This window comes from Prionailurus bengalensis, chromosome B2 (genome assembly GCF_016509475.1).
Source record: "Prionailurus bengalensis isolate Pbe53 chromosome B2, Fcat_Pben_1.1_paternal_pri, whole genome shotgun sequence".
Classification (NCBI taxonomy): domain Eukaryota; kingdom Metazoa; phylum Chordata; class Mammalia; order Carnivora; family Felidae; genus Prionailurus; species Prionailurus bengalensis.
Window position 1 is genome coordinate 30,517,998 of NC_057349.1, and position 13,463 is coordinate 30,531,460.

General features: G+C 52.8%; 2 protein-coding genes across 2 annotated transcripts; both read right to left on the reverse strand.

Annotated features, from left to right (window-relative positions):
• Positions 1 to 594: 594 nt before the first annotated feature.
• LOC122490437 (neurogenic locus notch homolog protein 4-like) lies at positions 595 to 11,440 on the reverse strand. The gene is given in 16 exon segments (XM_043593144.1): positions 595 to 1,512; positions 2,342 to 2,454; positions 2,682 to 2,912; positions 2,915 to 2,930; positions 5,115 to 5,299; positions 6,099 to 6,252; positions 6,607 to 6,694; positions 6,912 to 7,029; positions 7,245 to 7,397; positions 7,678 to 7,823; positions 9,021 to 9,180; positions 9,925 to 9,960; positions 9,963 to 10,046; positions 10,149 to 10,247; positions 10,970 to 11,070; positions 11,421 to 11,440. Coding segments are annotated over 16 exon segments (2,232 nt in total). The 3' UTR covers positions 595 to 984.
• Positions 11,441 to 11,775: 335 nt separating this feature from the next.
• LOC122489359 (neurogenic locus notch homolog protein 4-like) lies at positions 11,776 to 12,688 on the reverse strand. Its single transcript, XM_043591077.1, has 2 exons — positions 12,407 to 12,688; positions 11,776 to 12,213 (listed from the first exon to the last, which is right to left on the reverse strand). The coding sequence occupies exons 1-2, from the start codon at positions 12,658 to 12,660 to the stop codon at positions 11,778 to 11,780; spliced, it is 690 nt and encodes a 229-aa protein (XP_043447012.1). The 5' UTR covers positions 12,661 to 12,688; the 3' UTR covers positions 11,776 to 11,777.
• Positions 12,689 to 13,463: the final 775 nt, after the last annotated feature.

A 13,463-nucleotide genomic window follows, 5' to 3' on the forward strand; every position in this document is an offset into this window, starting at 1 on the left:
TTATTGCCATTATGATGCTTGTAGAGTTGGAGTTTCTGGTGGTGTTCTCTGGTCCTTTCTAATCTTTGTTGCTTTTGGTATTTATACACACACACACACACACACACATATATATATATATATATATATATATACATAAATTTTTTTTTCATCTTTTCTCCCCTCAAAATTTCTTGCAGGGCTGGTTGAGTGGTCACAAACTCCTTTAATTTTTGTTTGTCTGAGAAACTTTTTATCTCTCCTAGTATTTTGAATGACAGCCTTGCTGGATAAAGAATTCTCGGCTGCATATTTTTCTGATTCAGCACACTGAATATATCTTGCCACTCCTTTCTGGCCTGCCAAGTTTCTGTGGATAGATCTGCTGCAAACCTGATCTGTCTTCCCTTGTAGGTTAGGAACTTTGTCCCCTTTCTGCTTTCATGATTCTCTCCTTGCCTGAGTGAGAGGGACTCAGGATCGCCAAAGAAACTTGACCCCCTTCTTCATTCCAGAGAGATGCCTGATATTCCACTGCCTCTAGGGCACAGGTTGCTAGGTGGGTACAGCTCCAGAGCAATGGGCTTAGTCAGGCCCTGGGTGGTAGGTAGTCGAGACACTCTAATGTCTATGACACCCTTGTTTCCTAAGACTGTCCCTTCTCCCTACCCTCCCAAGCTCTCCTGTCTCCCTGAAGGAGAGTCCAAAGACCTTTTCCCTCAGGAGTGCTGGTTGTTAGGGGAGATACTCCATGGCAACAGGTCTTAGAGAGGCTTGAGGCCAGAGCTCTCAGAACTCTTAGGAGCCCAGACAGAGGCAGTGCCCTCCTTCCTGGTCCCCATGTTAAATATTGATGCTGCCCTATTCCCCTGGGCTGGAGCCTAGTGTCTTCCACCCCTACTTGGCAATGGTTATCAAGGGTGGAAACTGCCTGGAGCCTGAGGCTGTGGTCACACTGTAACTTAGAGGCCTCCCCACCCCCAACCTGAAGTCAGGGTTTTAGGCTCACGTGCAGGCTGGCGGAGTCTCACAGTCGTAGCCATCAAACAGACACTCTGCAGAGTCACACTGTGGGTGGCACTGCCCATCCCGAAAGAGAAGCCAACACCGGGAGTGGGAAGGACAGCCCTTCCAGGGGTCCGGGACCCCCAGGGAGCAGTCTCCCCCATCCCAATTTCCTCCAGGGCCGCTGCAGCCAGCATCACAGGCCCCATCTCCACCTCTGCCCTCACATCCCTTTGCTCCAGGCCTCTGACACCGGGGCCCTGGAGAGCTGGGAGGGCAAGAGCATCAGAAGGCTTGGGACCCCAGCCCAGGGATCTCTGAGCAACTGCCATTGTGTAGGCATGGAGAAGGAGGGCCACAGCCATGAGGAGCAGGTGGGGTCAGACAGTCAGGGCCCCCGTAGCCATTGAGGCAGGCACAGCGGGGTGGGAAGCCAGGCTTGGGGGAGGGCAGACACAGGCCACCATGGTGGCAGTGGTGGTGGCCACAGGAGGGGGCTCTGTGGTTACAGGTGGGGCCCTCAAAACCCTGTGGAGAGGAGAGAGATGTTGGGGAAGGCCCTTGTATTATTCTTCCCACTCCCCCTCAAGCAAACTCTCGGGTTAAGATAACACAGATGGCCCTAGAATCTCATATCTGGAAGGGGCCTCAGAGAACATCAGGTTTATATCCAGTCATTTTATAGATGTTGAAACCATGGCCCATGTTTTTTTCACATAATGACATATTACACAGTGAAAACGGACGAACCACCGCTGTGTGCAACAACCTGGAAGACTAAACACTTAATAGAGTGGTAGTAAATGAATATTATCTTAATCCTTGGACATAGGGTGATAAACTCTCTTTCTCTGGAAGGGGAAGAGGATAGAGGAAGATATAAGTACGTGTGAGTCATCGTTACTGTTGTAATTCTTAGGTTAGGTTCCTGGGTATTATGTTGTAAGAATAATAAAAAGAAGGCCGTGCACAAACCAATGATGATAGTGTATCATGAACAAAGGCTTATGATTAACCTGATTTCATGCATCTGAGGTCCACGCGTGCGCGCACGCGCGCGCACACACACACACACACACACACATAAAAGAACTTACCCAAGGTCGCCCAGCTTGACTCTGGGGCCTTACCTTAGGCAGTGCCAATGATTTCTGAAAATCCATTCATGCTAACACCTGATCCTGCCTGCCCCCCTGAACTGCTTCTGAGAGCCACTCATCGCCATTCACATGGGCTGGTTCTCGTCAATAATTCCCACTCCAGTGCTCCCTAGACTCCCCTCTAGGATCCCACTCAGGCATTCTCACCTGGCACCAGTGTTGGGGGAAACAGAGAAGACTGCTTTGTGGTTACTTACCTGGAGGCAGTGGCAGGTGAAACCCAGGGGTGGTCCTGCTGTTGTCTCACAAGACCCTCCGTTGGAGCAGGGCTGGCTCTGGCAAGGGTCTGTCTCCACTTCACACCACTGGCCTGTGGAGGGTGGGGTTAGATGTCATACGCTACTTCAGTCATTGCCCCCTTCCTAGCTCATTACTGGGAATTGACCCAGTACTACCTGCACAGGAAGGGATCCTGGGGCATATTCCCTGGGGTGGGGAGGCAGGGGGATGGACATGATGACTAGGCTGCCTTGTGGGTGGGGGTTGTCAACTCAGCTGTGCCACAGAGATGCCTACACACACCTTCCCAGGCCTCACCCGTGTATCCAGGCAGACATTGGCAGTAGAAGGCATTGGCCAGAGAGTGGCAGGCTGCAGTGCCTGGGGGGTGGCAGGGCTGGTCCAGACACTCATCTACGTCCCCTTCACAGCGCAGCCCCACAAAACCTGGAGGGCAGGTGCAGTAGAAGCCTCCAGGTTTGGGGGTGCAGGTCCCATGGTTGTGACAGGGCTGGGATTGACAAGCGTTGGATTTCTTTGAGCAGTTCCATTGTAGCCTGGGGCACACTGCGGGCAAAGAGGGTCAGACAGGGAACCAATAATCCAGCCCATCTCAACAGTACAGGGGAGCCAGCTCAAGACATTCTGCCTAATCCCTTCCCTACCTTCCAGTTCAGAGTATCACTCAACTGATCATCCATCACAGCCCTGCGTAGCTTCACCCTTGTATCTCAACTCCATGCTATACCCTTGTTCAATAGTGGGCAATTTAACCGCTCCAGCAGTCCCAAACCATCTTATGATACAATGCTATTAAACATAGTTCTGTTTTTGGTAAGACCTCCCTCCCTCAATCACACGCCTGACAGCCAGGCTCTGCCATGCTTTCTTAATTAATTTGTAAGTGTTTATTGAATGCCTGCTACATGCCAGGCACTGTTGAGGCACTAGGAACATGAAGAAAATTAGAACTCATCCCTGCTTCCATGACGTTCTCAGTAAACCAGAGAGACAGTTAGCATTTATTGCATGATTTCTATACATAAGCTCATAAAACCCTCCCAACAAACTTGTATGTGAATTATCTCATTTGATTCTCACTTTACAGAAAAGGCAAATGATTCCTGGAAAGACTGCATGACTCGGCTAGCAGGTGGCAGAGCTGGGATTCAGTGCAAGTCTGTGACTTCATAACCAGTACCCTTAGCCATTTTCCAATTGTTTACCTTTCTGCTAGTGGGAGAAGGGTCATCGATGAGGTCTGTACCATGTGCTGAGTTCTTGCAAGAGGAAGGAGAGCATGTAAGAATGCAGTACCAGGCTTCAGAAAGGTGGAGCAAAAGGGAATTACAGAGAGCGTGAGGAGTGGCTGGAGGGCTGGGAGAAGCGGGTGAGGGGGTATCTTGGAGATATCAGAGGGAAGGAGTCTCAGGAAAGGGGAGGTAAAGCTGAGTGTTGGGTGAAGGGGTGTTGGCTACTAATTAGTACACTGCTTTTGTGTATGTTTGAAAATGGTCATAATAAAAAGTTAAAGAATAAAATTAAAAAGTTAAAGAGGATGGTTGGGGGATTTGCATCACACCTTTTATCCAAAGTCAGCCTTCTGAGTACAGGCATCAGGCTGCTTGGACTTGAATCCCAGCTTTGCCTCTTCTGCTCAGTGATCTGAACCACGAGGGAGAGGCCCAAACCCAGTCTGGAGAGAAGTTAGGGACATTTCCCTGAGGAAGGCACCTCTTGAGCACCGTCCAGTGGAGGTGGGTGGGGAAGGACACTGGAGAGCCAGTATAAGGGGTGTGTAGGGAAGCCAACAGCAGCTGGAGCAGAGAGTGGGAGGGCGGGGATGTGGGTACATGAGACCTAAGAAGCAGGCAAGGCTGGGTCACGCTGGCCTTAGATTTCACTATCAAAGAGCCACATTGTGCGCCTGGGTGGCACAGTCGGTTAAGCTTCCGACTTCAGCCAGGTCACGATCTCGCGGTCCATGAGTTCGAGCCCCGTGTCAGGCTCTGGGCTGATGGCTCAGAGCCTGGAGCCTGTTTCCGATTCTGTGTCTCCCTCTCTCTGCCCCTCCCCCGTTCATGCTCTGTCTCTCTCTGTCCCAAAAATAAATAAACGTTGAAAAAACAAAACAAAACAAAGAGCCACAATGGGGCGCCTGGGTGACTCAGTCAGTTGGGCGTCCGACTTAGGGTCAGGTCATGAGCTCGCGGTCTGTGAGTTCGAGCCCCGGGTCGGGCTCTGTGCTGACAGCTCAGAGCCTGGAGTCTGCTTTGGATTCTGTGTCTCCCTCGCTCTCTGCCCCTCCCCCGTTCATGCTCTGTCTCTCTCTGTCAAAAATAAATAAACATTAAAAAAATTTTTTTTTTTTTAAAAAGAGGTGGGCAGCCACTGAAGGGTTTTAAGCAGGGGAGTGACAGGTCAGCTTAACGTTTTCAACAGAGCACCCTGGTAGTGGAGTAAAGGTTGAGCCTATAGGTGGACAAGTGGGGAGGCAGGGACAATAGGAGGGTGCTCCATGTGTCCGGGTGGAAGGCAGCAAAGGCCTAGACTGAGGCAGTGGGACAAAGGGTGAAGGAGGAAGGACAGAATTGAGAAAGATTTAGGAGGCAAAATGGCATGACTTGGTGGTTGGTTGGGTATGTGGGTAAAGGAAAGGGAAATGAATACATCACTACACGCCCCCTCAACTACTTTTCCCACATCCACCCACGCTTGTCTCCCCTACTGCTCTCCTCTAGACCGGCTTACCTGGCAGAGATACCCAGTGGGCTGGGCCATGCACGTGGCCCCATGTTGGCAGGGCCTGGACTCACATGGGTTCACCCTGTCCTGACATACGCTGCCTTGGAATCCAGGGGGGCAGTGGCAGAAATAGGAGGAGCCACTGTCGATGCAGAGACCTCCATTCTGGCACAGGGAAGAAACTTCTGTGCCTGAGAAGAAAGGCAAACAGGGATAGATAAAGCTAAGTTAGGTTCTCAGGGGCCCCAGACACAGAGCAGAGAGGCTCATGGGGATCACTGACATTCCTGGGGTGGGTGGAGGCCACTTGGAGCCTGAGGAGTCAATAAATTCTGGTGCTGAAGAGATTAAGACATCAAGATCCCCCTCCTGCCTGTTCTGCCAGAATGGAGAGAGATAGCTCTTGTTAAACTTATTAGAGCATTATAAGCAACCGTATTCTTGGCTTAAAACAAGTGTCAAGGAAGAAAGAACTCAGCGGAAACTTTAGGTGCCTAAGTCTGTCCCCTGAATTGGCATCCTGTGATGTTCTCTCACTGTGATTCCCATCCCCTAACCCACAGTAGTCTCTTTCCTGAGTTCTGCTCATATTAAACCTCATTTGAATGAGGGGGGGTATTCTTTCACAAGGGGGTTGGCATAACATGAAAATGATTGGGAGCAGCAGCTGAGTGAAGTTGGGTTAAGTGTGATCCATTCTAGCTGAGTTATGATGATAGTGACAGAGTTGAGTTGCTTCACATGGAGTTATGTCTCAGTGGTTGTGATAAACTGGAGTCTTGTTGTCTGGGTTGGTTGGTGTTGCTTGAGTTGCTTTGAGCATGGTGATAGGAGGGCTGAGCTATAGAATCAGCAGTAGTGGTTGGTCTGTGTTACTTTGACTCTTGGTTGTTTTGGTCAAAGGTTGTATGTGGATGCCCTTAGGGATCGGGTAGAGAGGGACACCCGTTCTCTCTTCATCTGTTCCCCAGTTGGTCCTTGGGTTAGTACCTTGGCTCAAAGCGGCCTTCTGGCAGGAGGACAGCGGAAGGTTGCAGAGAGGCCCGGTCCATCCCTGGAGGCACAGGCACTGGAAGGAGGGCCCAGTCTGGAGGCAGTGGGAATTGTGTGGACAGGGCTTCTGGGCACAGATGTCCACCAGAGTCTGAGGTTTAGGAGAGAGCATGGGGCAAGACTGAGTGTCATGTGTTCAGGCCCAGAGATGGTTTTCTGCCAGCTGCTCAAAATCCTTCCCTGTCAAGCTCTCTCCTGAATGGTCTGGAGCCAGGTGATAGCCTCCCTCCCCCACCCCCACATCCCAGAACAGTTCCTGGGATCAGAAATCCTTTCCTTACTTCTACTCCATGCAAACCTCAAGCTAGAGCTCAACTCCCAGATTCCACACCCCCTTTCATGTGGTTACCTTCCCAAGCTCCCTGCTCTTCTAGTCCCTGAGACCCTCCCACCAAAGCCCTTCAGCCACCGCCCTCCTCAGCACACTTGGCTCAGCACCCCTCACCTGGCAGCTGTCTCCTGTGTAGCCAGGGGGGCAGAGGCAGTGGGGACCCTGAGGGCCATCTTGGCAGGTTGCCCTGTTCCTACAGGGGCTGGACAGGACAGAGACAAGGCATGGTGGGAGGCAGTCCCGGCAACCAAAGGGGAGGGAGTGTGTGACGCGGTGATGAGATAGAAAACCAGAAAGTGAGTCATAGTGAAAGGATGTGGGATGTGGAATTCAAGGCAGCCTGGAGCCCCAGAGGAGATGGACAGGAATGGTGGGAAGGCTGAGGGGCCCCTTCCCTTCCTCTCGGGGTCTTTGCTCACTTGTCTGCACAGCTAGGACGGGTCCTTCCCTCACAGCGTGGGCCTTGGAAGCCCGCAGCACAGAGGCAGGAGGAGGTGCCAGGCCTGTTCACACAGGTACCCCCATTGAGGCATGGGGCTGGAGAGAGGAGGCTGTGAGGGGTTGGGTTCCTTACCCATACCTGGCCTGTGACCTTAGTCACACCCCGCACAGGACATACACGCACTCCCTGCTGCCCCCATCAAAACTGCAGCTCGTGGTGGCCAGTTGATTTTTATCAGACGGCACCAACACACCCTGACCAGTTCCTCCATCCACCTGTGGCCCAGCCCCAGAACATGGTAGGTACTCACCAGAGGCACAGTGGTCAGTGCTTGTCTGGCAGCGGGGCCCAGTGTGGCTCCAAGGGCAGGTGCAGGAATAGCCCCCAGGGCTGGGGCTACAGGAGCCACCGTTGAGACAGGGCCCTGAGTGACAAGCCGTTAGCTCCTCGCTGCAGGTGGGCCTGAGGGAAATGAGTGGGGTCTGAGAAAGGGCATCCTCTTCTCTCTGTCTTCCTCCACTTATCTCCCCTTCCTTTTCCTCATCCCCATCCCTTTTGTCTTCCATCCAACCTCTTTTCTTTTCTTACCACCTCCTGCATATCGCTTGTGGTCCCTGCAGCACATGCCCAGTTCTCCTTGGTGGTGACCAAGACCCAGAGGCCTTGGACACATGCCTCTACTGGTCTTGCTCTTGATTAGAGGTGGCCAGCCCAGAATGTCTGTGGTTTGGGAAGGGCCTCACCTGTGTAGCCTGTGGGGCAGGCACAGTTGTAGCCCGAGGGCTGGGGGTGGCAGGTCCCCCCATGCGCACAGGGCGTGGAGATGCAGCCCCCTAGCTCTGCTTCACATTCTGGTCCTGTCCATCCCACATCACACACATATGAGGATCTGGTCATAACGAGAAAAAGAAGGGTGGTTTTCTTCTTCTGGTGATTTTTTCTTCTCCCCTCCCCACTCCTCATCATTGGTTAGACCCTTTCTTTTTTTTTTCTTTTTCATGTTCATTTTTGAGAGAGAGAGAGAGACAGACAGACAGACAGGGTGTGATTGGGGAGGGACAGAAAGAGAGGAAGACACAGAATTTGAGGCAGGCTCTAGGCTCTGAGCTGTCAGCCGCGAGATCACAACTTGAGCCGAAGTCAGATGCTTAACTGACTGAGCCATCCAGGCACCTCTTCTGTTTTTAAGTAGGCTTCACGCCCATTCCGGAATCCAATCCAGTCTGGAGCCCAACGTGGGACCTGAACTCACCACCCTGAGATCACATCCTGAGCTGAGGTCAAGAGTTGGACATTGAACCAACTGAGCCACCCAGCCCCCTGATCTCTTCTTTTTTTTGGCCCTGAGACTCTGGTCCCCTTCTTCAGTGGCTCTGTTCTCAGCATTGTCCCCCTTCCATACCTGCCTCCTGCTTGTTTTCTTCGCATATATGTATGAATATGTATATTCATTTCTTCTATAATTTGTTTGTTATCTGTCTTTCCTCATTAGAATGAGAGCTCCATGAGAACAGACACTTTGTCTCTTTTGTTTTGTGCCATTCCTCCAGGGCCTGGAAAAGTATCCACACATAGTAGATGTTCAATATTTGTCTAATGTATGATTTTTTTTCAAATTTTTCAATTTTTTATTTTTGAGAGAGAGAGAGAGAGACAGAGTGAGAGTGGGAGAAGGGCAGAGAGAGAGAGGGAGACACAGAATCTGAAGCAGGCTCCAGGCTCCGAGCTGTCAGCACAGCTTGGACGTGGGGCCTGAACTCATGAACTGTGAGATCATGACCTGAGCCGAAGTCCGACGCTCCACTGACTGAAACACCCAGGTACCCCTCTAATGTATGATTAATTGGCCCTGGGATTTCATGTTTTTCTTCCTGTTCTGACCCTCTAGCCCTCCGTTTCTCCTGTTATTTATGAACTCTCCCCTCACGGGATAGCACTCACTAGTGGATCCCTCACCTTGGCTTTGACCTCAGAACTTGGCCATTTCCTTCTTCTTCCCTATTGGTCATTTCTTGCAGACTCACCCCTCCCTGGTTGTCTCCCCCTGGCCTAGCTGAGGAGGACCCAGAGGACAGTGGAAGGTTACCTCTGGCAGTGTCCGTGGTGGCAGGTGCAGTTGTCCTCAACGGGGGCACAGCCAGGGCTTCTGTCAGGGCAGAGGCAGTGGGCCTTGTCTTCCTGATCTTGGCATTTTTGCTTGGGCTGGCACAGGTTGGGGGCACACAGGGGAACCTCACAGAGATGACCTGGGGTGGGGAGATGGGTCACAGGGAAAACAGAGTCCCTCTATGTCCTTGATGGGGCCAAAGCCACATATGACTTGCTCACTCCCCACGAACCTGTCCTTCAGTGGCTCCCTGTTGCCTCAGGATACTGTCTAACTTCCTCAGAATGGCACACAGGGTCCTGCATGGCATGATTTCACAATGCAGTTACCTGCAGCTAAAACATGTAATCATTCTGTCTTGACAAACTCCTACTCATTCTTCCAGACTCAGCTCAGCCATTACCTCCTAATGAAGTCTTGTCATCTCTAGTCTGGTTGGCTGGTCCTTTGTGCTCTTACAGAATCCTGTGCAGTCCTCTCTCAGAGCACCTGTGGCTATAACCAACAGGAGACTTCTTGGTCTCTCTGCACTAGATTTAAAGCCACTTGAGGAGAGCAGGTCTCTTACCAACTTGTGTCTGTGTCTGGCTGTGCATAGTAGGCACTTAATACATTCTAAATAAGGAAATGAATGGCTTCCTGTTGAACCCCATCCTGTTTCCAAGCCCTAATCACACCATTCATCTTGGGCCCAGTGTGGGCCCTGTAAATAACACCTGCTGTCAGCCTCAGGTTGTGCAAGTTTTGCATTGAATAATTTGAAGGGGTTCCATTCTCATTCTCTTTTTACAGTCCAACCCTTGAATATCCAGCAGTGACCTCTGCTCCACCCCTAATGGACTCAACTATCCTGCCAGTCCTTTCTAACACCTCCCCTGCTTACCTGTGAAGCCAGAGGGGCAGAGGCAAAAGAAGGCTCTGGGAGATCCAGGCAGCTTGCTCCAGTGGGGCATGGGCCACTCAGACACTCATCCACCTTGGCCTGACAGCAAGGGCCTTCAAAGCCTATGGCACAGCAGGAGGGTCAGGGACCTGCAGGGGAGTCTGCACTTGGCCCCCACTCTTCCCTGCAGTGTTTGAGCACTGGTCTACCTGGAAGACACTCACAGTGGAATGATCCAGGCTGGTCCTGGCACTGCCCACCGTTGCCACAGGGAGAGCTTCCACACTCATCGATGTCCTCCTGACACCGGGAGCCAGTGAATCCTGGGGGGCAGGGAGTAAGTGGGGAGAGATGGTAAAGGCTATCTTTCCTTTCCTTTCCTTTCCTTTCCTTTCCTTTCCTTTCCTTTCCTTTCCTTTCCTTTTTCCCTTCCTCTCTTCTCTCCTCTCCTCTCCTCTCCTCTCCTCTCCTTCTTTTTCTTTCTTTTGTGACTTTGGATTCATCAGGGAGTTTGTTACAAATATTTGTGACTGAGATGTACAGGTGTGATTTCATGGATTCAAACAAGAAATTTAGAGTTAATGTCGCTATTTAACCTTCTATTTACACAGACAGAAATAACATTGCTACGAATTGCAGTGAAGAGAACCTTGTTTCAAATGGCTTGGTTTGAAAAAAAAAATGGCTTGGTTTGGAGGACCACTGAGACACAGTGTCCTTCCAAATTTGGTGGCCTTTCCGTGGTGGGGAGGAGAAAAGCAGCTGGCCTCCAGACTCGGCACCTTGCTGTGCCACCACCGCTGTGTGCCCTCAGGTGTGTCTGGCCTCCCTTGTCTGGATTTCCTAATCTTTAGGTGGGTACAGTGTTGCAGATAATGATAAGGAGACAGACATCTCATCTGTTCCCCCCAGTGGCAACGGCGGTGGTGGCGGTTGGCACTGGGCTAAGTGACCACCTCCTGAACATCACTCCCTTTCCTCCTCTCGACAATGTTATGAATTGTGGACATCAGCTGGCAACTGAGGATGCAGAGAGCTTAACTACCTGATGCAAGGGCGCGCGTCTCATCGGTGGCAGAGCTGGCACTGGACACGTGGGCCGCTGCTTGAAGCACAAGGCCTGGCAAGTTGTCATTGACAGTCCTCCTTGTTGTCACACCACGAGAGGCTGGTCTCCCACCCCCAAATCCTCAGAATTACCCAGGCACTCAAAATATCTCCATGCCTGGGCCCACCCCAGACCCACTAAAGCAGCCTTTCTGGGACGTGGGCACCAGTATGTTGCAGGCTTTCCAGGTGATTGCTGTGCCTTGCCACGTTTGAGAAGCCTTGCTCTTCTAGTCCATCCCTCACAGATCACTTTCCTCCCCATGTGGTCTTCACTGCCCTGTCCAGTCCCCTCCCTCCTGGTAGATCAGAGGAGCCTTCCTCTCCAGGGGCTTTCACCTCTGTCCCATACCCCTGACTGCTTCCCCGGGCTAGGACACCCTGCCCACCAGGGGTCCCACACCCTCATCCCCGGGTTGCACCCCTCTTCCTTGCCATGATACCCGTTCCTCTCTCTGGGTCAGATCCCTTCCACCCCCATTACACCTCCCACCACCACAGTCTTTCCAGGTGCTGTTATGGGCTCCTACTAGGAAGGTTAAAGGCCAGATGCCCATTATGCAGAATCCAGGAGGTTCCCCTCTCCCTGCCTTGTGCTAGGCGTTAACCCTCTAGCTACTGGGTCGAGGGTCCAGGCTGGGGCACTAAGGGGCTATGGCAGTAGCCATTTACTAACGGGTTGGAAAACACTTCAACGTTTTAACCATTGGTACAGCCATGCTGGTGAATGTGGCTCGGGTCAATGGTCAGCAAGAGGGCTTGTTGACTCTCACAGCCTCTGTCCTCAAAGGAGCTGGCTGTTTTGCAGACTCCAGTTCCATCTTTCCCACCCCACTTCCCAGTCCAGTGTTCCTGGCTGTCCCGTCCTCCCCACCACTGCAGCGCTCACCTGTCCATCCAGGCAGACAGGAACATCGTGGGCGGCCTGAGGCCTGGATATGGCAGCGGCCCATTTTGGAACAGAAGGAAGAACAGGGGTCCTTGAGTTGGGCCTGGCACCTGTGGCCAGTGAAGCCAGAGGGGCAGGTGCAGGAGAAGCTGGGGGCCAAGGGAGAGGGAAGGCTGGGGGAGCCTGGGAGGGCGGGAAGCAGAGCTTGGCAGCTGCCCCCATTCTGGCAGAGCTGGCCATCCTGGCAGGGGTCAGGAAACTGGCATGTCTCACCCAGGAAGCCAGGGGCACACCTGAGCAGGGGAGGAGAGTGGAAACTTAAGTCACTGGGTCCTCTTTGCCTTCTCTGCCACCTCCCTTCCTTTGCCTTCATTTGTTTCCCTTTAGTGCCTTTACCTCCTCCCTTTCTCCTTCCTTCCCAGTCCCTCCTCCTCCCCAGCTCTCCCTCCCCATTTCTGGTCTCCCACTCCCAGGAGACACACTCACTGGCAGCTCCCTTGTCCCTGAGATAGGCTCAGGCAGGTGCCTCTGTTGGCACAGGGTTCTGGGAAGTCCCCACACCGAAGCACTAGGGATGGAGATGAGGAAGGCATAGGAGTGGGGAGCGCTGCGCTCCCAGATTTCTCTGGGTGCTTTGCTGCCTGCAGCAGCCCCACATGTGCTCTCAGCCACCACCACTTCTGCACTTGCCTGATCCCTACCAGAGTGGTGCTCTTGCCCTCGCATCGCCCCGCCCCCATCCCAGGCCTAGGGATCCTCTCAGTTCCTAATCCCCACCCCCTTTCCTGTTTATTAGCCAGCCTTCCAAGTCCAGCCTCAGGCTCCATCCCTTGGAATGGAGACAACAGGGCTCAGGAGGGGGGCCCAGGGGACTCCTGGAAGGTGAATGGCTGAGACATTGAAGGGATTTCCTCCCGGAAGGGCCCAGCATTGAGCCATCCGGGGGGTGGGGACAGCTGGGCCTGGAAAGGGACTTGGTCAGCCCTTGACCTTCCCATGTCTCCATCTCCTGCTTTTTTCTCATCGCCTTCCCTAGCAGGTGGCCACATTTTACCTCCTAAATGTGATTGCAAGAGCCTGCTGTCCGCCAGCACTAAGGCCAACTGGGTTCTCCCTGAGGCGGGCACCCTCCCACCCATTCCCCAGACAGTCACCGCCCCTGGCACAGGCCCCAAAGCCTTGGTTTGTGCAGCTGCAGCAGCAGAGTCTTCTCTCCCTGCGTTTGGGGGGTGATGGTGGTGAGATTCTCTTCCACCCAGTGTCCTCTCAAAGCATGGGGCTTGGCCCTCCGCCCCCAACCCATCAACACCCTCTTAAGGAAGATGGGTCCCGTCACCTCTCCTACCCCATGCCTCACCTCTGGTCTTGACGACTGAGTGACACAGCAGCAGCAGCAGCAGCAGTGAAGGGGGCTGCATTCCAGAGCACCGCCCCACACCCAGATCCTCTGCTTCCTCAGGCAAGGACCCTCAGAGCCCTCACCGATGCAGGAGCCACCTCCTCTGCTCCCACGGCCCCTTCCTCCTCCTCTGCCCACTGCAAG

Excerpts from the sequence above, each read along its gene's own strand:
- LOC122489359 (XM_043591077.1), bottom strand. The coding sequence starts at position 12,660 with ATGGGGGCGGGGCGATGCGAGGGCAAGAGCACCACTCTGGTAGGGATC. Across the intron at positions 12,214-12,406 it reads CAGGGACAAGGGAGCTGCCA|GTGTGCCCCTGGCTTCCTGG; the intron begins GTGAGTGTGTCT and ends TCCCCTGCTCAG.